Here is a 24,108-nt window from a genome sequence, read left to right as displayed (position 1 = left end):
CAAACTCCGATGCCCTGAGCTGTAATAGTGCCCCGATAGCTGCCACACGATCATAACTTGGAATGATGTGACTAATTCTTCAGCTACATAGTAGGAGTAAATAAATAGAAAATGCTCAGGAGTGATTGTCTGTTTATAAATTAAGAAAATAGATGTCTCAGTAAATTTATTTTTTTGAGGCTTTCTGTATCAGGAGAAAAGTAGCACATGTGTATACAAAAATTTGGTATTTATTATAATTAGAGTTATAGCAAAGAATTGGCCATCTAAAAATACCACTCTGGGCTGATGCTTATATTCAGGGGCCACTTTATTAGGTACATCTGTACGTTTGCTCATTAATGCAAATATCAAATCATGTGACAGCAATTTAATGCATAAGATCATGAAGCCAATGATCAAGAGCTTCATTTGTTGTTCAGAATAAACATTAGAATGAAGAAGAAATGTGACCTAAGTAATTGACTGTGGAATGATTGTTGTGCCAGACAGTGTGTTTAGAGTATCTCACTGATCTCCTTGGATCTTCACACACAACAGTCTGTATAGTTTACAAAGGTGCGAGAAACAAAAACAATCCACTCAGCAGCAGTTTAGTCAGTGAAAATGCCTTGTTAAAGAGAGAAGAGAGAAGCCAGAGGAGAATAGTCAAGCTGACAGGAAGACAAAGGCAATTCAAATAAACACGCATTACAACAGTGGTGTGCAGAAGTGCCTCTCTGAACAAACAACACATTGAAACAAAGTGGATGGGTGACCTAATTTAAGAGGCTACCGAAGGATGTACTTAAACTGGCCACTGAGTGTATGTCTGAGGTCTCCTGCTGCTATTCTGAATGTATAGTCTGTAAAGCGTAATTTATTTCTGTAAACCTGTAGTGCAAGTGTTAGAGTTTTTTTTTATAATTCTGGCTACATTTTTAAACGAAGATATTATCTTGGAAGTGCTACGTAAATGCTGCTGTAGTGATTTTTTTTGCACTTGGTGTTTCCTTGCCAACAAACACACCGTCCCCTAAGGTGGTGTTTCCTGGGTGTCAGATGCTTTGCAGTGCTGTACAGGCGAGTAAGTGAATAATCTCTGGTGGATGCCCTTGGCAAATTGTTTGTTTATTTGTTTATTTATTTTTATTGCAAAGTCACAACCTCAACAGGTAAGGCGGCAAGTACAGTAGCATTTCAGTAGTGATGCCCTTGATGAATTTTTTTAAATTTCAAAATATACTGTATTCAGAAATAAAATTTTATACAATAAACCATTCAATAACTTTCCATCCTTTACATACGTTTCCATTATGGTCCGTACATATCCATACTTATGGCCACCCACGTGGCACTCCAGTTGTTCACCTTACCACATCACTGTTGAGGGGTATACTCCCCGCCATCCAACCCCTCCCACTCCTGCGGGTGAATAAACCTATACGGTGGTCCTTCCCCGCCGGGCCCTTGCGGTGGCTGCACCGAGTTTCAGTGCGTCCCTCAGTACGTACTCCTGCAGCTGAGAATGTGCCAGTCGGCAGGCATTCTCCCACGGACATCTCCATGTGCTGGTAGATCATCAAGTTTCGGCCCGACCAAAGAGCGTCTTTCACTGAGTTGATGATCTGCCAGCAGCACCGGATGTTGGTCACCGTGTGCGTCCCCGGGAACAGCCAGAAAGCCCTCTGTTACGTAGCTGCTGGGGGTGAAACATGACTTGACGAATATACCGAGACCGATTTTTTAATAAGTTGATGATGAAAATCAAAAAGTGTCATCTGGCACCTTCCTCTATCACCATACCACTTCCTACTTATTTTAAGGAAATCAGATGCTGCTTTTTTTCCATTTCCTCCTGGCTGATGTCCATTCTGGAAATTGTGCTGAAGCCTGACTGATCCAATCGGATGTTCGCTCAGTCACAGAGACAGAGCTGTGGAAATTATTCAGAACTCACATTGACATGGGATAAGGAAAAACCCTTCACCTCACTGAGCCTTGATACTCTGTAATTAAATCAAAGTCACTGACCAGATACATAATAAATGGGATGAATACAGATAAGAGACTCAATATTTTTCTCAGACTTAGACAAGCATAGGCCCTTTGTCTGTGTTGTATGACTTAATAACTCTACCATTCCTAATGCTGTATAACATAGAGAGGCACAGTGTCACAGCGGGCAAAGCCACAACTTCCCAGCCTCTGCAATGCTGGTTCGATCTCAAACTCCTGCACTTCCTGTGTGTGTAATTTGCAGGTTTTCCCTGTCAATGTGTGGATTTCCTCTGGCTCCTCCTGTTTCTTTCCCACAACTGGATTAATTGACCTCCAAAAATTCCTTCTACTGTGTATAAAGATGGGAAAATACATGGGAATATGGGGGAAGAATCTGGCATTACAACGTCATGGAGTCTTAGAGTATTTCAGCACTGAGGCTGACCTTTTGGCCCATGGGTCCATTTTTACCCACCTTATATCGAGTCCAATGCATCCGTACTCGGATCATATTCTCCAAATCTCTTATCCATGTACCTATCCAAAACTTCTCTCAAGTGTTTCTAATAAACCTGCATCCATCACTTCCACTAGCAGCCCATTCTGCACTTACACCCACCTCTGAGAGAAGCAACACGCAAAATGCTGGAGGAACTCAGCAGGCCAGGCGGCATCCATGGAAAAAAAGTACAGTTAATGTCCGGCCGAAGGGTCTCGGCCCAAAATATCAAGTGCACTTTGTTTCATAGATGCTGCCAGGCCTGCTGAGTTCCTCCAGCATTTTGTGTGTGTTGCTTGGATTTCCAGCAGCTTCAGATTTTCTCTCATTTTCCCTCTGACAGAAGTTGTTTCTTCCCCCTTGTATTTTCCTTAAATATTTCACTTTACACTCTATAGCTATGATCTCTATCTCGACTCATTAAAACTGAGGGGAAGGAGTCTCCACTCATTCCCTATCTATGCCCCTCACAAATTTGTGAACCACTATATAATATTTCTCATTCTCCTGCATACCAGGCAATGAAGTCCTAACCCATTCAACCACTTCCTATCACTCAGTTTCTCAAGTTAAATATACTTGTAAATTTTCCTTGCAATTTCTTCAAGGTTATTGATTTGATTAAATTGGAATATGTACTGTTTCTCTGCTGTAGGAACCTGATCTGCTGAAGATCATGGGACTAAATGCTGAACTGTGATTTAAAGAGGGGGTGGAACATTCACCGTCTTCCTTTCATGCACAGTGTTGTACATGATGACTGAGTACTGTCAGTGACTGCACAATATTAGCGGTTCATAGTTTCGGCCAGTCAGGTTATTGCAGGGGTTGAAGATGGGGTAAAGTTTCTCATTGAAGGTGTCAGTGAAAGTGTACAGGTGAGACATCTTGTCAGCATCGTAAAAGGACACTTGACCCCCTTCATAGTCTAAGTAAACCCCCAGCTTCCAAAGTTTTCTATCAACTGGAATGACAGCGTCTTGGCAGGTAGATGCTCTGTAGTCATTTTCGCCAAACAACCCTATGACCCAATAGCCATGTGAAGGAATGGTTATAATGTCACCCTTCCTGTTGGCAGACTCTCTGCAGACACCGATTACCCACTGGACTTTGTGCCCAACGTTCACCTCCCAGAAGTGTCGCCCAGAAGTAAATCCCTGCGAGCTCAAAACGCACAGGTAGACATTGAACCGGGCTGGTGGATCGAGCACGTCTTCCTCCTTTTCCTGCTCTTCCTCACTTTGCTTCACACTAAGCAGGTCCTGGGACAGAAGGAGCTGGCTGTTTGCAGTCTCTGGGTCCAGAGTGAGATGCTCTGGGACTGGAATCAATCAGGAGAAGAACACATTACAATCACAAAACACCATCTGGTATGGATAGGTGAGGAGGACAAGCCCAGAAGGAAAGTATCTCATGATCCCTCAGTCATTATTAGGCAAAGGACCTGAATTAGGCCAATTGTCCACTGAGATTCTCTACCAATTAACATAGGGAAAAGAGCAGTGCAGCATGACAACAGGCCTTAGCATCAAGCATCTAACAACAAGCTTCTATCATGCAGAGATTATATATTACATGATTTCCTGTTCACTCTGACCACCCATAAAGGTAAACTGTAAGGAGAATTAGTCTAAACTCTCATAATATTTTATAAGCAACACACACAAAATGCTAGTGGAATGCAGCAGGCCACGCAGCATCTATAGGAAGAGGTGCAGTGGATGTTTCGGGCTGAGACCCTTTGTCAGGACTAACTGAAAGAAGAGGTAGTGAGAGATTTGAAAGTGGGAGGGGGAGGGGTACTGTCTTGTCCCATCATTTTGGATCTCCCCCTTCCATTGTCTTAACCATTGTCTTGTTTAGAATAACATAACACAATTTGTCTGTCATAGTTCACTCACGAAGGACTGGGACCAGGTGCAGAAGAATGGCTGGATTCCCAGGAAGAGACAGAAACAAGAGGTTAGAGATCAGATTACCTTCATGGCCTCGGAGGAATGACTGAGCAACACTACAAGACTATTCATTCTTTCCGATACAACGGACCCTGGCGCCAACCCTGACCCCCACCACCTCTACCAGCTTTCCAGCATCTGTAGCTTTTCTTTTTTACTTCCAGCTCCCTCCACTAACTTAGACTCTTATATCAGCCTCTATCCATTAGCTGAGTCACTTACTGGTCAGTGAGAACAATCAGCTTGACTGCTTGTTGAAAATGATGAGGCAACTATTCAATTTCCATCACCGTGATTATCAATGGACATTTCCAAAACCAAAGCCATTCTTTTTATGCATGGGACACCCATCACCCTATGTCTGAAAAAGATGGTTCTCAGAGCCCCATTTAAATCTTTACCTTCCCATTTAAACCCTTTAGATTCTCCTATCTTTAGAGCTGTATATATCCCTACCATGTCCATTTAACTTATCTATGCCCCTTATGATTTTTTGGTTTCGTTCAAATCCCACAAGCTACCTATCTATTGTAGGGGCACTCTCATGTGTCTTGGGGTTGTGAGACCTGGTGGCACCCAATGCTGTCCAGGCCAGACAACAGTCAATGTTCTCCAACTCAGAGGCTCACCCTGGTCTCGGACACATGTCCATTGTAGCTCTTCGGAGTACTCATATGCCCTGGCCGGTGTCTTTGTTGCAGAGGTCCTTTACCCAGTGGTGCCGTGCTAACACCACACCCTCATGTCATTTAGCCTGCCAGTTGAAATAGATTACCGCAATGTGCCACATGGAGGTACAGTGAACATGAGAACTTCTGGAGATTAATGAAGACCAGCGATTCCCGTCCAGGTGGAGTGCAGCTGCCAGACATAAAAGGTACTACCTCTATCCAGAGCCCCCTACAACCTCATGATTTTACAAAACTCCATAATGTCATCCCTCAGTCTCTTTCACCCCAGTGAAAACAGCTACAGACTACCCAGCCTTCCCTTATAACACAAACACTCCAGTCCCAGTTACGTCCTTCTGAATATTTTCTACATCCTTTCCAGCTTAATGACATCCATCTTCTATCCAGTCAACCAGATCTGCACACTGCATTCCTAATGCAGTCTCATGAATGTCTTCAACAGTTGTAACATGGCATCCCTGCTACTATACTCAATGTCCTGGCTGGTAGATTAAATATTCAGTTGAAAGATGTGTGTTTAACACAATAGCACACTTATTCTCATGGCAAGCAGAGGGTAGGAGAGTGCAGTCAGTTTTACCTGGTTCAATTATTCTCCTCATGGCTTTCCACACTCTGAAAGACTGGAAGGGTTCAGTGAAGGTTTCTCCACTCACCTCCTCTTCACCTACTCTTACTTGGTTGACAGTGCATCTTGGGAAAGACAAGGTGCATACATCAGAATCAGAATTAAGTTGATTATGACTGACATATGCTGTGAAATGTGTTGTTTTGTGGCAGCAGTACAGTGCAAAACATACAAAATTTATGCGTTAGAATAAATAAGAAGTGTGAAAGAGGTATAGTGAGGTAGTAATAGGTTAATGGACAGCTCAGACATTTGACTGTAGAGGGGAAAGACTGCAACAAAACATTGAGTACGTGTCATCAGGCTCCTTCTCCTCGATGGCAGTCATTAGGAGAGAGCATGTTGCAGATGGTGAGGATCCTGAGTGATTTTTTCCCCCTTTTTGAGGCACCTTCTCTTGAAAATGCCCTCAATGGTGGACAGGGTTGTGGCTGTGATGTATCTGCATGAGTCAACAATTTGCAGCCTCTTTCAGTCCCGCACATTGGACCCTCCATACCAGGTGGTGATGCAACCAATCCGAATGCTCTCCAAATGTACATTTATAGAAACTTACCCGGCCGGGGGGGGGGGGGGGTGGATTCTACATAAGAAACAACAACAAAATAGGTACATGGCAAGAACAGACAATGAGATGACCGCACCTGCGTAGAATGTCTTTAATGTCCTAAACAGAGAAAGACAAAGGACAATGATTAAAATCAAGCAGACATAGTTCTGAAACCAGTCAAACTTAGTTCCATATTACTAGTTACCTTCATCATGTTGATGTCATCATTAGACTCCAGGTGTGCTTGTATCTCTGAGATTTTGACCTCAGTAGATGACATTTCATCCTCGATTTCCTTCACCTTCTCCTCCAGTTTCTTCAACATTTTTTCCTCATCTTCTTTTATTTGATGTCTCAAGATCTCTTCCTGCTCTTTCAGGAAATTGTGCATCTTCTCGAATTCTGCTCTGATTTCATCTGTCACTTTCTCCACCCACACCTGCAGAGAAGGAGGAAGTAAAGCACAAGCAACCGCAAAGATAGACTAACTTGAAGAAATTCTGTCATATGTTATTATGACCTGGGAAACCACAGTTTCAACAGAAGACGAGTTGCTCGGCCATGAACTCTCTTGCAGAGTCTGAAGTAATCTGAACCCAGTAACATTTAAAAGACATTCAGACAGGTACATGGATAGGAAATGTTTATATAGATTTGGGCCAAACACAGAAAAAATGAGACCAGCTGAGGTAGGTGATGGTTGGCAAAGATGAGTTGGAGTGAAGGGCTTGTTTGTGCTGTGTAATTCTATACCTTTTTTCCCTTCCACTCATGATATATTTTATTTCTTTGTTAAGATCCAAACATTTTGTTGATTCGCACTGATTTCTTCCTCCTGGTGTCTTTAGAATACATGGACGCAGCAGTGACTGACTTGCCTCAGTTAACTGGTATATTGTTCACAAGATCACAAGACAAAGGGGCAGAAGTAGGCCATTCAGCCCATCGAGTCTGCTCCACCATTCCACCATGAGCTATACTATTCTCCCATCTAGTTGTGGTGTTGGTGCAGTGTTGCCACCTTCAGACCATAGAATGATGAAGCAAATTAGGTGAGCTACAGAAAATCAGGGGGATCCTTTTGCAAATCTAGTTCCAGTAACTCTCCAAACACCCACTTACATATTGTGACTCACTTCAGCATATTCCAGGCTACTGGAGTACATGCTGATGGATGGACTGAAGCTTGGTGAAGCTAATGTTAAGAAGCTGTGGGACAGAACACAATCTTGGGTTCTTGCACTGCCACACACAGAGGGGTTGAGTTTCATGTAGAGACCCTTGAATATTGAAAGTGATATCACTTCAGGGAACCACATGAGAGGCAATAGTGCTATGAATCTAACAACCATGGATAATTTTTGTGGCAGTATTTCTTTGTTTGCATACAATATATATCTTTGTTATGTCTGAAGACTATATTAAAATTTTAAAAGGCCCACATTAGGATGCACGCCCTAGAGGGTTCACTGTCCAAGAACCCTTGAGCAATGAAATAATTGGATGTAGACATTACCCTGGATCTCAGCATGGAAAGTCATACCAGTTAGAGCACCAGACATAGGCAACAAGTCTAGCCCTTCTCCTAATGGCTAAATTCTTTGAATTAATTCACCGTAAGATCATTAAAAGTGGATTGGATTTACCTTTGACTCTCCCAGCATTGCTTCCTCTTTCATTTTTCTTTTAGTAAGGTTCTCCATTTTCATTTTCAGTAAATCCAAAACAGCTTCTAGTCTGCCCTGAAACATTTGGTGTTTTCAGGATGAGTAAATGATTATGGTCTGTTACATGGTCAGTGTAGCGGTCAAAATATAATCAATTCAGTCTTTAGTATGGTAGTCAGCAGCGAAAGATATAATCTTTTACAGGATTTTCCACTAAACTTACCTTGATACCAGGATTAATACATCTATAGCCCACCAGTGAAATATGCTCGATTGATATCTGGATATTGGCATCACTAGTACACAGTACCCTTTAAATATTTAAGGGAGATAACACTCAGTAGAATAGACAAATACCAGCAAACATAAAATATTTTTATAAGTATTGGGGTATCCAATATTATAATTATAGATAAACAATAGCAAGCGCATTTACATGCACTGGTGTGACCCAATAAATGTACAAAAACAAACACAACCTCAAACTATCCACACAAATACTAGATTACCCCATATATATGAACAAACACCAGGCTGGCCGACATACACGGGCAACTTCATTGCCACTCAAAACACACAAATAAACACTGAGGATATCAGCGGTATGTGATTAAAAATAAGTGAGGGAATTGATGACAACTGAAGGAGGCTCAGGATTGCACTTATCTGTAGTTATGCTTGTGTGAGATGAGAAACTGCTAAGGGTTTTGCAGAAATGTGGCTCCAGGACAACTTCCATACACCATCAGTCCACAGGCCATGACACTCAGAGACTTGGGCTATATAAGTATTATTCATATTATTGTGTCAGTGTATGTTTTTTTCTGTATCATAATTATATGTGTGCTGTGCATGACTGTTGGTACTGTGTTTTGTACGTTGGCCCCAAAGGAACGCTATTTCGCTTGGCTGTATTCCTGTGAATGGTTCAATGGCAATTAAAATTGAAATTGAACTTTAACTTGAACAATAGGCCAAATAAAATTTGTCTCTGATGTAGGAAAATAGAAAAAAATTATGGACAGATATTGAAAACACAAAACACAGGAATAATTGGACATTCTATTTATACAGAGACACTAAAGTAGGTACTTCATATTCATAAGGTAATAAGACACAGGGGAAAATTAAGCTATTTTGCTGAGCAAGTCTGCTCATGCATTTATTCACTACCTCTGGCTAAAGAAGTTTATCTTCATCTCTGTTTTAAAGGGTGTCCTTGTATTCTGAGGCTGAGCCCTTGGGTCCCAGACTCTACCAGTATTGGAAATGTCCTCCCCATGTCTACTCTAACTCTAACCCGCTGATGAAAGTGGTGCTGTAGTAGTCTGGTGGACAGACCTCTACCTCACTGAGGCCAAACGGCAGCTCTCTGACACCTCCTCTTAGTTACCCCTGGAACAGGACCCCACCAAAAAACATCAAACCATTGTCTCCCGTACCATCACCGCCCTTATCAACTCTGGAGACCTTCCAACCTCAGCCACTAAACTCATTATACCCTCACCCCGTACCGCTCGGTTTTACCTCCTCCCCAAGGTCCACAAGTCTGATTGTCCCGGCAGACCCATAGTTTCTGCCTGCTCCTGTTCCACCGAACTTGTATCTGCCTACCTGGACTCCATTTTGTCACCCATTGTTCAGTCTCTCCCCACCTACATCTGGGATACATCTCATGCCCTCCACCTCTTCAATAACTTCCAGTTCCCCGGTCCCAACAGCTTCATTTTCATGATGGATGTCCAATCCCTATAAACCTCCATTCCCCATGAAGAAGGCCTCAAGCCCTCCGCTACTTTCTGGATAATAGACCTCACCAGTTCCCCACCACCACTACCCTCCTCCGGCTGGCGGAATTGGTTCTCACACTCAATAACTTCTCTTTTGGCTCTTCCCACTTTCTTCAGACCAAAGGTGTAGCAATGGGAACTCGCATGGGCCCTAGCTATGCCTGCCTCTTCGTTGGTTATGTGGAACAGTCTGTGCTCCAAACCTATTCTGGTACTGCTCCCCAACTTTTCCTTCGGTACATTGACGACTACATTGGTGCTGCTTCCTGCACCCATGCTGAGCTCGTCAATTTCATCGACTTCACTTCTAACTTCCACCCAGCCCTCAAATTCATGTGGTCTATCTCGGACACTTCTCTCCCCTTTCTCGATCTCTCGGTCTCCATCTCTGGAGACAGACTGTCCACTGACATCTTCTACAAGCCCACTGACTCTCATAACTACCTCAACTATACCTCTTCCCACCCCGCCACATGCAAAAATGCCATTCCCTATTCCCAGTTCCTCTGTCTCCGCCACATCTGCTCCGAGGATGAGGTTTTCCGTTCCAGGACATCTCAAATTTCCTCTTTCTTTAAGGATTGTGGTTTCCCTTCTGCTGTCATCAAGGATGCCCTCACCTGCATCTCCTCCATTTCCCGCACTTCGGCTGTCACCTCACCCTCCCGCCACCACAACAGAGACAAAGTTCCCCTTGTCCTCACCTACCACCCCACCAGCCTCCGGATCCAACACATTATCCTCCGCAACTTCCTCCACCTTCAACAGGACCCCACCACTAAGCACATCTTTCCCTCTCCACCCCTCTCCGTCTTCCACAGGGATCGGTCCCTCCGCGACTCCCTGGTCCACACGTCCCTCCCCACAGATCTCCCACCCGGCACTTATCCCTGTAAGCGCAAGTGCTACACCTGTCCCTACACCTCCTCTCTTGCCACCATTCAGGGCCCCAAACAGTCCTTCCAAGTGAGGCAACACTTCACTTGTGAGTCTGTTGGGGTCATCTATTGCATCCGGTTCTCCTGGTGCGGTCTCCTCTACATCGGTGAAACCCAACGCAGATTGGGAGACCACTTCGTCGAGCACCTCTGCTCCGTCCGCCATAACAGACAGGATCTCCCAGTAGACACCCACTTCAACTCTGCTTCCCACTCCCATTCAGATACGTCCATACATGGCCTCCTCTACTGCTATGATGAGGCTAAACTCAGGTTGGAGAAGCAACACCTCATATACCGTCTAGGTAGTCTCCAGCCCCTTGGTATGAACATAGAATTCTCCAACTTCCGGTAATTCCCTCCTCTTCCCCTATCCCTATGTCACTCTGCCCCCTCCCCCAGCTGCCTACCACCTCCCTCTTGGTTCCGCCTCTTTCTACTACCCATTGTGTTTTCCCCTATTCTTTCTTCACCTTTCCTGCCTATCACCTCCCTGCTTCCCTTCCCCCACCCCTTTATCTTTCCCCTTACTGGTTTTTCACCTGGAATCTACCAGCCTTCTCCTTCCCACCCTCCCCCCACTTTCTTTATAGGGCCTCTGCCCCTTCTCCCTACAGTCCTGACGAAGGGTTCCGGCCCGAAATGTTGACCGATGTTTTCCACGGATGCTGCCCGACCTGCTGAGATCCTCCAGCATCTTGTGAGTATTGCCATGTCTACTCTATCTAGGCTTTTAGATTTTCGGCAATATTTGGTGATTTGCAATTAGATCCCACCCCCACACAAATTCTTCTAAACTCAAGGAAGTACAGGCCCAGAGCTATCAAATGCTCCTCATATGTTATCCACTCTTTCTCAGAATTATTCTCATAAATCTTTTCCGACGCTTTCCAATGGCAGCACATATCTTTTAGATAAGTGATTCAAAAGTGCTCACAATACTCTAAATGTGGTCAGGCCTGCACATCACAAAGCCTCAGCATTACATTCTCACCTTTATCTTATTTTCTTCTGGAAATAAATGTGAATATTGTATTTGCCTGCCTTAGAACTGACTGAGTCTGTAAATTAACCCCCGAGGGAATTCTTCTCTTGCACTACTAAATCCCTGTGCAACTCTGATTTCTGAATTTGCTCCTTGATTATATAATAGTTGTTTGAACACTGAGATATGGCAGAGATGTGCTTTTGCACAATAATATAATAAGCATCCAAGGAATTTTAAAGCTGAGTAATCAGGTCAAACCCAGTCCCAGAAAAAAGGCGTTAGAATGGGGCACCAAATACTGTATCAGAGGTGGGTTCAATGGAATATCCCAAAGAAACAGGGGTGATGATCTTGAAGAATTTTGGAAGGCAGAAAAGTTAAGTCATGTTCCCCATTCAGGTGAAGGAGAGAAGTATTGGACATAAGTACTCAGTAAAAATGCTTAATCATATTCTTCCATTGTCACTATGCACTGTGCATGTGTAAGAAGGCCAAGACCAGAGGGTGTGTAAGGCTGTAGACATAGCAGGTGCATTGCACAGCCAGGAAGGGTGTGATCAGAAGCAGGAACATTTTTAATTCTGTGTTTTCAACTTTGTGGAAAAGTATATCAGACTCTCTGTGGTCTCCTTGTTACCTTGCTCCCCGCTCAGTTTCTCTAGTCTCCCCATTGTCCTGTTCCTCAGGATTCCCCCTCTCATTTGCACACCCACCTAATTTGAAATTACTTTGTAGATCTTTCATTGTCACTGGATCTACATCCAGAAACACCCGCCCCAACAGCACATTCAGAAGAAGAAGTGTAGCAGATTAAGGAAGCAGCTTACTTCCACACTGCAATGTCGAAATACTTTGATTCACTGAGTACTACTGCGCAGAAACAGGCCCTTCGGCTCCTCCAGTCCATGGCGACCCGATCGTCTAACTAAGCCCATCCATTTGTACCCAGCCCACTTCCTCCACAACCCTTATAGGAGGAACATGAGGGATAATTTCTTCACTCAGACGTTAAAGTGTGGAACGAGCTACTATCAGAAGTCAAGGATACATGTATGGACAAGAGGGGTATTGAGGGCTACGTTCCCAGTACAGATCAATGGGACGAGTGGAAAAATAGTATGACAAGGAGAAGATGGGCGGAAGGGTCTATTTCCATGCCATTGTACTCTATGACTCTATGATTCTCGTATCACAATTGAACCTCCTCTACCACTTTCACTTATTTTACCATTTACATTTCCAAAATTCCTTTGGTCTGTAGGTTATTGCCACCAAATAACCCAATGCATAGAATGCACAGCAAAATGATGTCCTTTTGTGCTCGTCAAGTTACTGACAGAATTAATAGCTGATGGTTAATGCAAGAGGGCATGAATTTAATATGAGAGAGGGTAAGTTGAAAGAAGATGTGCGGGCAAGATTTATTTTTAGAGAGTGGTGGTGCCTGGAATGCTCTGCCAGAAGTTGGAAATCTGACAGAGGATTTTAAAAAACTCTTGGATAGGGATATGGATGTGCAGAGAATGGAGGAACATGAACACGATTTGGTTTTGTTAGGTGTGTGAGACCTAATTTAATTAGTTTCAAGATTCAAGATTCAAGACTCCAGCTTGTTTACTGTTATTCATCTGTACACCAGTGTAAAGGAAAATTAAACAATTGGTACTCCAAATCTGATACAGGATAATACACAATAAGCACAGAAAACATATTATACGAATAATGCATACATAAGATTAACTTATCTTCACAGGGTATGTAAATAATGTGATGCCAGTTACAGGAATATCGCCACAAGAAGTAACTCTGACAGGAAATGATAAGTTAGTAGTGCTGAGAGTGCCATAGGGTTGGTTAATGGGAGGAGGTTTTGATCAGCCTGACGGCTTGGGAGAAAGTAACTTTTTGTCACGTAACACTGTGGTCCAGAAGGCCAGTTCCTGTGCTGGACTGTTCAATTTTCTATGTTCTCATGACGCCCGATCCTGAAAGTGAACAAATGATAAAGTATCATAGAAAAGGTAAGTAATAGTACTGAAGGCAGGTAGCAACTTTGCAACCAGAGGCAATGTGTGGTGAAGAGAGTCTGTTGGTAGTGCAAGTTTGTAGTCAACAGCCAGGATGAGTTACAAAATAAAAGGTGGACAAAATCGAAAAGGGTCAATCCAGGACTGAAGGTGATGTACCTGAATGCGTGTAGTGTACAGAATAAGGTAAATGAACTTGCAACACAATTAAAACTTAGTAGGTTTGAAGTTGTAGGCATCACTGAATCATGACTGATAGCTGGGATTTAATGTCCAAGCATACACATTGTATTGTTACAGGCAGAGGGGGAGGCATTGCCCTATTTGTAAAAAAAAAATGAAATCAAATCATGAGAAAGAGGTGACAAAGGGTTGGAAGGTATTGAAAGATTATGCATAGAGCTAATGATCTGTAAGGATTAAAAGACCCTGATAAAGTACTCCCCAGCACCTTAAGACTGTGATAAGGTACTCCCCAGTACCTTAAACCTTGTGGCAACCATATCTGCCCTGGGAAAAAGCCTCCCACTTTCCACGCGATCAATGCCTCTCATCATCTTATACACCTCTATCAGGTCACCTCTCAACCTCCGTCGCTCCAAGGAGAAAAGACCAAGTTCACTGAACCTGTTTTCATAAGGCATGCTCCCCAATCCAGCCAACATCCTTGCAAGTCTCCTCTGCACCCATTCTGTGGCTTTCACATCCTCCCTGTAGTGAGGCGACTAGGACTGAGCACAGTAGTCGAAGTAGGGTCTGACCAGTGTCCTATATAGCTGCAACATTACCACTCGGCTCCTAAATTCAATTCCACAATTGCTGAAGGTGTAACACTCGCTTCACCTTGAGGATTAATCTCGGGGGCGATAAACCCCTTGCCCAGCCAAACTTAATTAATATCATTTGGTTGGATGCTGCGCGATGTGTCCCCGTGCCAGATCAGTACTGAGAACTAACATACAGTACACAATATGCAGTTAAACGATTAAGATTTACAAATCTTAGTTTGACTATGTGATTAGTAGAGAAACAAAATATAAAACAAAAAGGTGCCAATAATCTTATTAAGCAGTCCATGCACAAATAGTTGGAGCTCACTCAGCGATATCTTCCATCCACCATTCGATCTCCTCCATGCATCGTCGACCCCCGGACTGCCACCCGGAGTCCACCCAGTCGGGCGGCCCACCGACTCGCTCAAGTTGTTACTCCTATCTTCATTCCTCTCGTGCCTTCCGGCAAAAGCTCGCAAAACCAACAGCTTTCAGATACACAAGAAAGAATAACATTTCCCCCATTGGATGGTCACCCATTATATCTAGTTATAGCCCAAACATTGCCGCTACAGAGAAACCTTTACCTCATCAGAGATGCCATTACATTAGCCTTAGCAGTTAACATTACAGAGAAGCCCTTACGCTCTCCCCCACCAAATTTAGGTATGTCCTCATGACTTTGAGATAATTTGCCAACCATTTCTGCAAACTCAAAACCCACCCCAGGTGCAAAAGCAGTGACATAGCTCCCGAAACAGTAGATATCATGCCCTGTTCCCCAGGCGCTACATAGGCCACCCTATCTGGTGGTTTATTAATTCTCTGAGACCACCGCACCCTCTCACCTAACTCTTCAGGCTCAGACACTACTGGGGATACTTTGGGCCTGCTTGCCGAATAGTCTCTCGATCTATCACTCATAGCCCCCGGCAACTCACAGACCCCTGTCCTGTGTCTAGGCCCTGCTTCCTCTCTTTCAGGGTCCTGCGGTAATACAGGCTGCCCACCGATAGTTGCCCCAACCTTGCCTGACTCACTGGGAAAAGGGCCAGGAGTCTGTTCCTCAATCAGTGGGAAGTTAGTGAAAAGCAGTATATACTACACATCCAGATCATCATCCACCGAATCAGTATCCTTCTACTTCTCCTCTGCGTTGACGGTGATGCCAAACCTACACATGGTCTTCACCCCAGGGGCAGGAACTCTCTTCCACTGCTCATCCAATGCCAGCCCCTTGTGCAATCGTCGTGACAGAACATCCTGATACAGGACGCCCCCTAAACCTTCTCGGCTGTCATCTGTGTGCAGTACACATGGCAATCGGGGGTCCGCAAAAAACACCACCAGTGCCTGGGTCAGCAGCTCCTGCAGCGACTGAAAAGCCTCCTCACCTTTTACATCTGACATCTGTCCAACAGGCTCCAATGGGTTTAAGTATTCTCCACCTTCTGGTCTTTTGTTTCAACTCCCTTTCTTCCCCAAGGGAGGGTAACCACACTGAACCTGATTCAACAGGTTTCTCACTTTGACGTAGCCCTTCGGGAATCTCCAATATTAACCACAGAACCCCAGGAATGAGTGCAGAATGCTCACAGTCTGGGATCTTTAGCAGACCTGGCACTTGTCCAGAGAAAGTTCTAACCCTTCAGCTTTCGAGCGGCCAAGCATCTGCAGTAACTTTGCTTCATGTTCTTCCAAGGTAGATCCAAATACTAAGCATCTGTTAGTCTTGTGAGACCATGGATCTGCGCCTGGAAAGTCTTCACTGTCCAGGGCAGAGGTCTGGGCAAGGTTGTATGGAAGACCAGCAGTTGCCCATGCTGCAAGTCTCCCCTCTCCAGGACACCAATGTTGTCCAAGGGAAGGGCATTAGGGCATACAGCTTGGCACCAGTGTCATCGCAGAGCAATGTGTGATTAAGTGCTTTGCTCAAGGACACAACACGTTGTCTTGGCTGGGGCTCGAACTCACAACCTTCAGGTCACTAGTCCAATGCCTTAAACACTTGGCCACGTGCCCACACCAAATACTAGGAGATCATGCAAGTACACCAACACCAATTATTCTCATAAATCTTTTCTGACGCTCTCCAATGGCAGTGTAGTTTTTTTAGATAAATGATTCAAAAGTTCTCACAATATTCTAAATGTGGTCAGGCCTGCACATCACATAGCCTCAGCTTTACATTCTTGCCTTTATCTTCTTTTGTTCTGGAAATAAATGTGAATATTGCACTTGCCTGCCTTACAACTGACTGAGTCTTCAAGTTAACCCCTGAGAGAATTCTTCTCTTGAACTCCTAAATTCCTGTGCAACTCTGATTTCTGAATTTGCTCCTCGATTATATAATAGTTGTTTGAACACTGAGATATGGCAGAGATGTGCTTTTGCATAATAATATAATAAGCATCCAAGGAATTTTAAAGCTGAGTAATCAGGTCAAACCCAGTCCCAGAGAAGAATGCATTAGAATGGGGCACCAAATATTGGATCAGAGTTGGGTTGAAAGAAATATCCCAAAGAAACAGGGGTGATGATCTCGAAGAATTTTGGAAGGCAGAAAAGTTAAGTCATGTTCCCCATTCAGGTGAAGGGGAGAGTTATTGGACATAAGTACTCAGTAAAAATGCTTAATCATATTATTCCATTGTCATTATGCATTGTGCATGTGTAAGAAGTCCAAGACCAGAGGGTGTGTAAGGCTGTAGACATAGTGGATGCATTGCACAACCAGGAAGGGTGTGCTCAGAAGCAGGAACATTTTTAATTCTGTGCTTTCAACTTTATGGAAAAGTAGAACATCTCTCTGTGGTCGCCTTGTTACCTTACTCTTCGCTCAGTTTCCCTAGTCTCCTCACTGTCCTGTTCCTCAGGATTCCCCGTCTCAGTTGCACACCCACCTAATTTGAAATGACTTTGTAGATCTTTCATTGTCACTGGATCTACATCCAGAAACGCCTTCCCCAACAGCACATTCACAAGAAGAAGAGTAGCAGATTAAGGAAGCAGCTTACTTCCACACTGTAATGTCGAAATCCTTTGAGTCACTGAGTACTACTGCGCAGAAACAGGCCCTTCGGTTCCTCCAGTCCATGGTGACCCGATCATCTAACTAAGCCCATCCATTTGTACCCAGCCCACTCCCTCCACAACCCTTATAGGAGGAACATGAGGGATAATTTCTTCACTCAGAAGTTAAAATGTGGAAGGAGCTACCATCGGAAGTCAAGGATAAGTGTATGGACAAGAGAGGTTTTGTGGGTTATGTCCCCAGTACAGATCAATGGGGCGAGGTGGAAAAATAGTTTGGCAAGGAGAAGTTGGGCGGAAGGACCTATTTCCATGCCGTTGTACTCTATGACTCTATGATTCTCGTATCACAATTGAACCTCCTCTACCACTGTCACTTATTTTACCACTTACATTTCCAAAATGCCTTTGGTCTGTATGTTATTGCCACCAAATAACCCAATGCATAGAATGCACAGCAAAATGATGTCCTATTGAGACAGTCAAATAACTGACAGAATTAATAGCTGATGGTTAATGCAAGAGGGCATAGATTTAGTATGAGAGAGGGTAATTTGAAAGCAGATGTGCAGGCAAGATTTATTTTTATAGAGTGGCGGGTGCCTGGAATGCTTTCCCAGAAGTTGTAAATCTGATAGAGGATTAAAAAAATCTCTTGAATAGGGATGTGGATGTACAGAGAATGGAGGAACATGAACACGATTTGGTTTCATTAGGTGTGCAGGTACTAGTTTAATTAGTTTCAAGATTCAAGTGTCATTGTCGGGTCTGTGAAGTCTGTGTTCCGGTCCACGGTCCAGTCTGTGGACTCTGCACTCTGGGTCTTCTGGCTGTCCCTTGTTTCATTTAGGCTTAATAATAGGCACCTGGTGCTCGTTTTGGAGCTGTGAATATAAGTGGTCCTGGGTTCGCGTGTGGTTGCTGGTTCGTCTCGTCAGTGTCCCATCCTTGCCTCCATCGGGCAAGTCAGGCCGTCTTTGCCATTACCCTGTGGTTGGATCTGTCCCTTCCTGTCCTTGCCTCTGGAGGGTAAGCCAGGCTGTCTTTGTCGTTAACCTGAGGCTGGACTGTTCCCTTCCCTTCCCCTTCCTTCTGGAGCCTTGCCCTGCAACCTTGTCCAGTTCAACCACCGGAGCGAGACCAGAGCCTTGCTGTGTCAAGATAAGGAACTGTCTATCGTTGAGCTGGATCTGTCTCTGTGTCCACACCTTCACTAGGTAGGTCCGGCCGTTTGCCGTTTGCCGCTACCTAGTGTTGGGAACCATCTCGTCGTGTTCAGCATTCTGTGTAGAGCCCTGGCCCCAAGTCCTGTTCCCAAGGGGGGGTGCTGGCTCTTTGTTCTGTGTACGAGTCCCAGTCCTTAGTCCTGTTCACAAGGAGGGGTCCCGGCTCTGAGCTCCATGTCCCTGTGTTCCTGCCTCTCAAGTCTAAGGCTCTGTGTTCCTGTGCTCTAGACCAAGGCTCTGTGTTCCTGTCCTCCCCAAGACCAAGGCTCTGTGTTCTGCGTTCCTGTCTCCCAAGAGGACAAATGCTCTGTGTTCCATGTTCCTGTCTCTCAAGTCCTAGGATCAGTGTTCCCATGCTCTAGACCAAGGCTCCGAGTGTCCAGTCCTCGTCCAAGGCTCCGAGGTTCCTGTCTCCCAAGACCATGTCATATCTTCGCCTAGTTCCAGAATCCAAGCCCGAGTCAAGACCCAGTTTCTTGGTCCTTATCCAGTCTCTGGCTCGGAGTCCGAACCCAAGCCAAGAAGAACTCAAGCCTCGAGGAACTCAAGCCACATCCAGTCCTGTAGTCACTTCATGTCCTCACCTCGTTCCAGTGTCTGAGCCTGAGTCAAGACCCAGGTCCTGGGTCCTTGTCCAGTCTCTGGCTCAGATTCCAAGCCCAGGCTCCTAAGTTCATAATTCCTAGTCTTGGTCCTACAGGAAAGGAATGGAGGGTTATAGGCTGAGTGCAGGTCAGTGGGAATAGGTGAGAGTAAGAGTTCAGCATGGACCAGAAGGGCCGAGATAGCCTGTTTCTGTGCTGTAATTGTTATATGGTTATATGATCCCACTTGCCTAGCCAATGTCCTAGCTCAAGCCTGTGTTCTTGTCCCAGCTCCTTGTCTGCATTGAGTCACGTCAGTAACTCTAGTCTCTAGTCCTGTCCTGTTCCTAGTAATTCAGTGTCTGTGTCTTGCATTTGGGTCTGCTCCCGGTGCCAGCCCGTTATGACATCACGATTTCAAGACTCAAGCTTGTTTACTGTCATTCATCTGTACACCAGTGTAAAGGAAAATTGAACAATTGATACTCCAGATCAGATACAGGATAGTACACAATAAGCACAAAGAACATATTGTATGTACAAAGAGTAAATACATAAGATTAACTTATCTACATAGCGTATGTAAATAAAGTGATGCTAGGTACAGGAATATCTCTATGTAAAGTAACTGACAGGAAGTGATAAGTTAGTAGTGCTGAGAGTGCCATAGGGTTGGTTAATGGGAGGAGGTTTTGATCAGCCTGACGGCTTGGGAGAAAGTAACTATTTGTCACATAACACTGTGGTCCAGAAGGCCAGTTCCTGTGCTGGACTTTTCAATTTTCTATGTTCTCATGACACCCCGATCCTGAAAGTGAACAAGTGATAAAGTATCATAGAAAAGGTGGATAATATTACTGAAGGCAGGTAGCCGCTTTGGAAACAGAGGCAATGTGTGCTGAAGAGAGTCTGTTGGTAGTGTAAAATTGTAGTCAGTCAACAGGATGAGTTACAAAATAAAAGGTGGAAAAATTCGAAAAGGGTCAATCCAGGACTGAAAGTGATGTATCTGAATGCGTGTAGTATACAGAATTAGGTAGATGAATTTGCAACACAATTGAAGCTTAGTAGGTATGATGTTGTAGGCATCACTGAATCATGGCTGATAGCTGGGATTTACTGTCGAAGGATACACATTGTATTGAAACAGGCAGTGGGGGAGGCATTGCTCCATTGGTAAAATAATGAAATCAAATCATTAGAAATAGCTGACAAAGGGTTGGAAGGTATTGAAAGATTATGCATAGACCTAATGATCTGCAAAGATTAAAGGACTCTGATGGGAGTTGTATACAGACCCCCAAACAGTAGTAAGGATGTGGTCTAAAAAGGCATCCTAAAAGGGAAATGCTACAATAGTCATGGGGTACTTTTGTTGCGAAAATCAGGTTGGTGTTGGATTCCAGGAGAGGGAATTTGTATAATACCCATGAGATGGCTTTTTAGAGCAGTTTATGGCTGTTTCCACTAGGGGATCACCTAAACTGGATTAGGTTCAATGAACGGAATTGAGTAGAGAGCTTAAGGGAAAAGTGATTATAATATGATTGAATCACAAACAAGAAAAAAATCTGGAAATCTGAGCAACACACACAAAATGCTGCAGGAACTCAGCAGGTCAGGCAGCATCTATGGAAAAAAAGTACAGTCGACATTTCAGCCTGAAATCCTTCATCAAGGCTCATATGATGGAATTTACTCTGAAATTTGGGAAGGTGAAGCTGAATTCAGATGTATCACTACTACAGTGGAATAAAGGGAATTTCAGAGGCATGAGAGAACAGTTGGCCAGAGATGACTGGGAAAAAAAAACAGTGGCAGGGATGACAGCTGAGCAGCAAAATCTGGAATTTCTAGAAACAATTAGGAAGGCACAGGAAATATACATCCCAAGAGAGAGAAGTATTCAAAAGGAAAGATGACACAACTGCAGCAAGCAAGAGAAGTCAAAGCCAACATAAAAGCCAAAGAGAGGGAAAATAATAGAGCAAAAATTAGTGGTCCATTAGAGGATTTTAAAATCCAACAGGAAATAAGTAAAAATCACCAAGTAAGTACAGATGGAGTACAAGAATAAGCTAGCCAATAATATTAAAACAGATACCAAAAGTTTCTTCAGAGGGATAAAGTGTAAAAGAAAGGCGAGATTGAACATTGGACTGCTGAAAAATGATGCTGTTGAGGTAGTAATGGGGGTCAACGAAATGGTAGATGAACTGAATAAGTATTTTGCATCAATATTCATGGTGGAAGGCATCAGCAGTTCAATGGAAGTTCCAGATGTCAGGGCTCATGAAGTGTTTGAAGCTACCATAACTAGAGAGAAGGTTCTTCGCAAGCTGAAAGGTCTGAAGGTAGATAAGTCACCTGGCCCCGTTGATGTACACCCAAGAATTCCAAAGGAGGTGGCTGAAGTGATCATGGAGTTATTAGTAATAACCTTTCAAGAATCGCTAGATTCTGGATGGTTCTGGAAGACTGGAAATTTGCAAATCTCACTCCAAGAAGTGAGAGGGGTAGAAGAAAGGACACTATAAGCCAGTTAGCCTGACCTCAGTGCTTGGGAAGGTGTTGGAGTCGATGATTTATGATGAGCTGTCAGGGTACTTGGAGGGACGTGATAAAATAAGCCATATTCTGTCTGGTTTCCTCAAGGGAAAATCTTGCCTGACAAATCTGTTAGAGTTCTTTGAAGAAATAACAAGCATGATAGAAAAAGGAGACTCGGTTGATGCTGTGGATTTGGATTTTCAGAAGGCCTATGTCAAAGTGGCTCACATGAGGCTGCTTAACAAGCTATGAGCCAATGGCTTACAGGAGACGATCTAGCATGAATAAAGCAGTGGCGAATTTGCCAATAGTGGGAATAAAGGGGGCCTTTTATGGTTGGCTGCCGGTGACTAGTGGTATGCCACAGAATTCTGCGTTGGGGTTGATTCTTTCAATGTCATATGTCAATGATTTGGATGATGGTATTGCGAGCTTTTTTGCAATGTTCGCAGACAATGTGAAGATAAATGGAGCAGCAGATAGTTTTCAGGAAGTAGAGGGGTAACAGAAAGACAGATTAGGAGAATGTGCAAAGAAATGGCAGATGGAATACAGTGTCAAAAAGTGTATGGTCATGCAGTTTGGTAGAAGGAATGAATTTTGTAAATGGAGAGAAAATACAAAAACAACCGAGGTTCAAAGGGACGGGTGTCTTTGATCAGGATTCCCTAAAGGTTAATTTGCAGGTTGGTCTGTGATGAGGAAGGGAAATGTAACGTCCTGTTTCTCTCACTAGCTTCTTCACCTCTTGACTTTATTTCCACATTCGTTCCTCCTGCCTCTCGGTCCCCATTTCCCGCTCCCGTTCTCCTCTGCGATACGCTTACCTTGTACTTCTCGGCTGCAGCCTTGACAGTGATCACGCTGTGAGTCCGGTGCTGTCCGTTCCAGCAGTCCGGACAGATCAACTGCTGCTCCTCTTTGCAGAACAGTTTCAGCTTCTCGTCATGTTCCCAGCAGAACAGCTCCAGTTCCCGCTGCTTCGCCCTCACGCTCAAACGCCGGAGCTGTTCTGCGACATTGCCCAAGGTTCGGGAGGCTCTTGTATTCCTCTGGGTGAATACCTGCTGACACTGGGGGCAGGAGACGTCTCCCAGGACGTTCTCCCAAACCTGAGAGATGCAAGATCCACAGAAGCAGTGGTCACACTCCAGAGACACCGGATCGGTGAACAACTCTGAACAGAGTGGACATATAAGCTCCTGGCATAGTCCCGCGAACAGTTTTCTGGACGCCATCGTTGAGTTTGTTGATTATCTGCTCTCTTGCTTTCGGTTCTGATTCCGGAAACGTTTGCTCTTTTCCAAATTATCACGAGGTTAAAAGAATTCTGAAATATTTGCATGTTTCTGTTTTGAGTCACTACTGAACTCTGAACCGGCTGGCAGCAAACCAAGTCTGCATTGAGAATCAGCGTGAACAAAACACCACACGTCATCGAAAAAGCACACTGCCGGAGGAACTCAACGGATCGAGGAGACTCTGAGCTGGAAATCGAGTCTGAGGGAGGGGAATTGTCGTTACTAGTGGAAACCCCACACCTATGGAGAGGAACAAACAGTCTACGTTTCAGGACCGGAAAAGAAGGTGGAAGATGACAGAATTAGAAGGTGAGGTAGGGTAAGGAGTACAAACTGGCAGAAGATAGTTGAAACTCGGAGAAGGGAAAGGTGACTGGTGGGCGGGGAGAGTAGTATGAAGTAGAAGCCGTGACAGGTGGAAGAGGTAGAAGGCAGAAGGAAAAGGAATATGATTGGAAAGGATAGTTGAACACGGAAAAAAGAGGGCGTATGAAGGGCTACAAAGGGAGGTGATAGGCAGGATATAAGAAAAAGGGCAAGAGCTGAGTCATAACGGGGAATTAAAAAAGAGAGATGAGGAGAGTTGAATAACTTCCGGGAGATAGAGGAATTGATGTTCAAGCCATCAGTTTGGAGGTATGAGGTGTCGCTCCAGCAACCTGAGTGTGATCTCATCCTGGCAGAAGCCGAGGCGATGGACTGACATGTCGGAATGGGAATGGAAAATCGAATAGAAATGGGTGGCCGAGTAAAAAAAAAGCCCGAATTATGTTGTACACAGAGCGAAGGTGCACGACAATGCGGTCCCCCAATCTACATCTGGTCTCATCGATGAAAGGGAGGCTACGCCGGCAGCACTAAATATAGTAGATGATCCCGACTAGCAGGTGAATGGTCTTCGCACCTATTTGGTGCCCTTAATGGTGG

At 44.3% G+C, this 24,108-nt stretch overlaps 1 protein-coding gene across 2 annotated transcripts; it reads right to left on the bottom strand.

The window, feature by feature from the left end:
- Positions 1–2,740: 2,740 nt before the first annotated feature.
- On the bottom strand, positions 2,741–23,136 carry LOC140197392 (E3 ubiquitin-protein ligase TRIM39-like). Of its 2 annotated transcripts, XM_072257353.1 has the most exons (6): positions 22,708–23,136; positions 7,951–8,046; positions 6,510–6,743; positions 6,399–6,421; positions 5,707–5,819; positions 2,741–3,800 (listed from the first exon to the last, which is right to left on the bottom strand). In XM_072257353.1, the coding sequence occupies exons 1-6, from the start codon at positions 23,116–23,118 to the stop codon at positions 3,250–3,252; spliced, it is 1,428 nt and encodes a 475-aa protein (XP_072113454.1). In that variant the 5' UTR covers positions 23,119–23,136; the 3' UTR covers positions 2,741–3,249. The 2 variants fall into 2 exon arrangements, with proteins under 2 accessions (XP_072113454.1, XP_072113455.1); XM_072257354.1 differs by lacking the exon at positions 7,951–8,046.
- Positions 23,137–24,108: the final 972 nt, after the last annotated feature.

The sequence above is a fragment of the Mobula birostris genome, chromosome 5 (assembly GCF_030028105.1).
Source record: "Mobula birostris isolate sMobBir1 chromosome 5, sMobBir1.hap1, whole genome shotgun sequence".
NCBI lineage: Eukaryota > Metazoa > Chordata > Chondrichthyes > Myliobatiformes > Myliobatidae > Mobula > Mobula birostris.
Note: the sequence above shows the minus strand (reverse complement) of the source record. Positions and strands in the feature narration are given on the sequence as shown.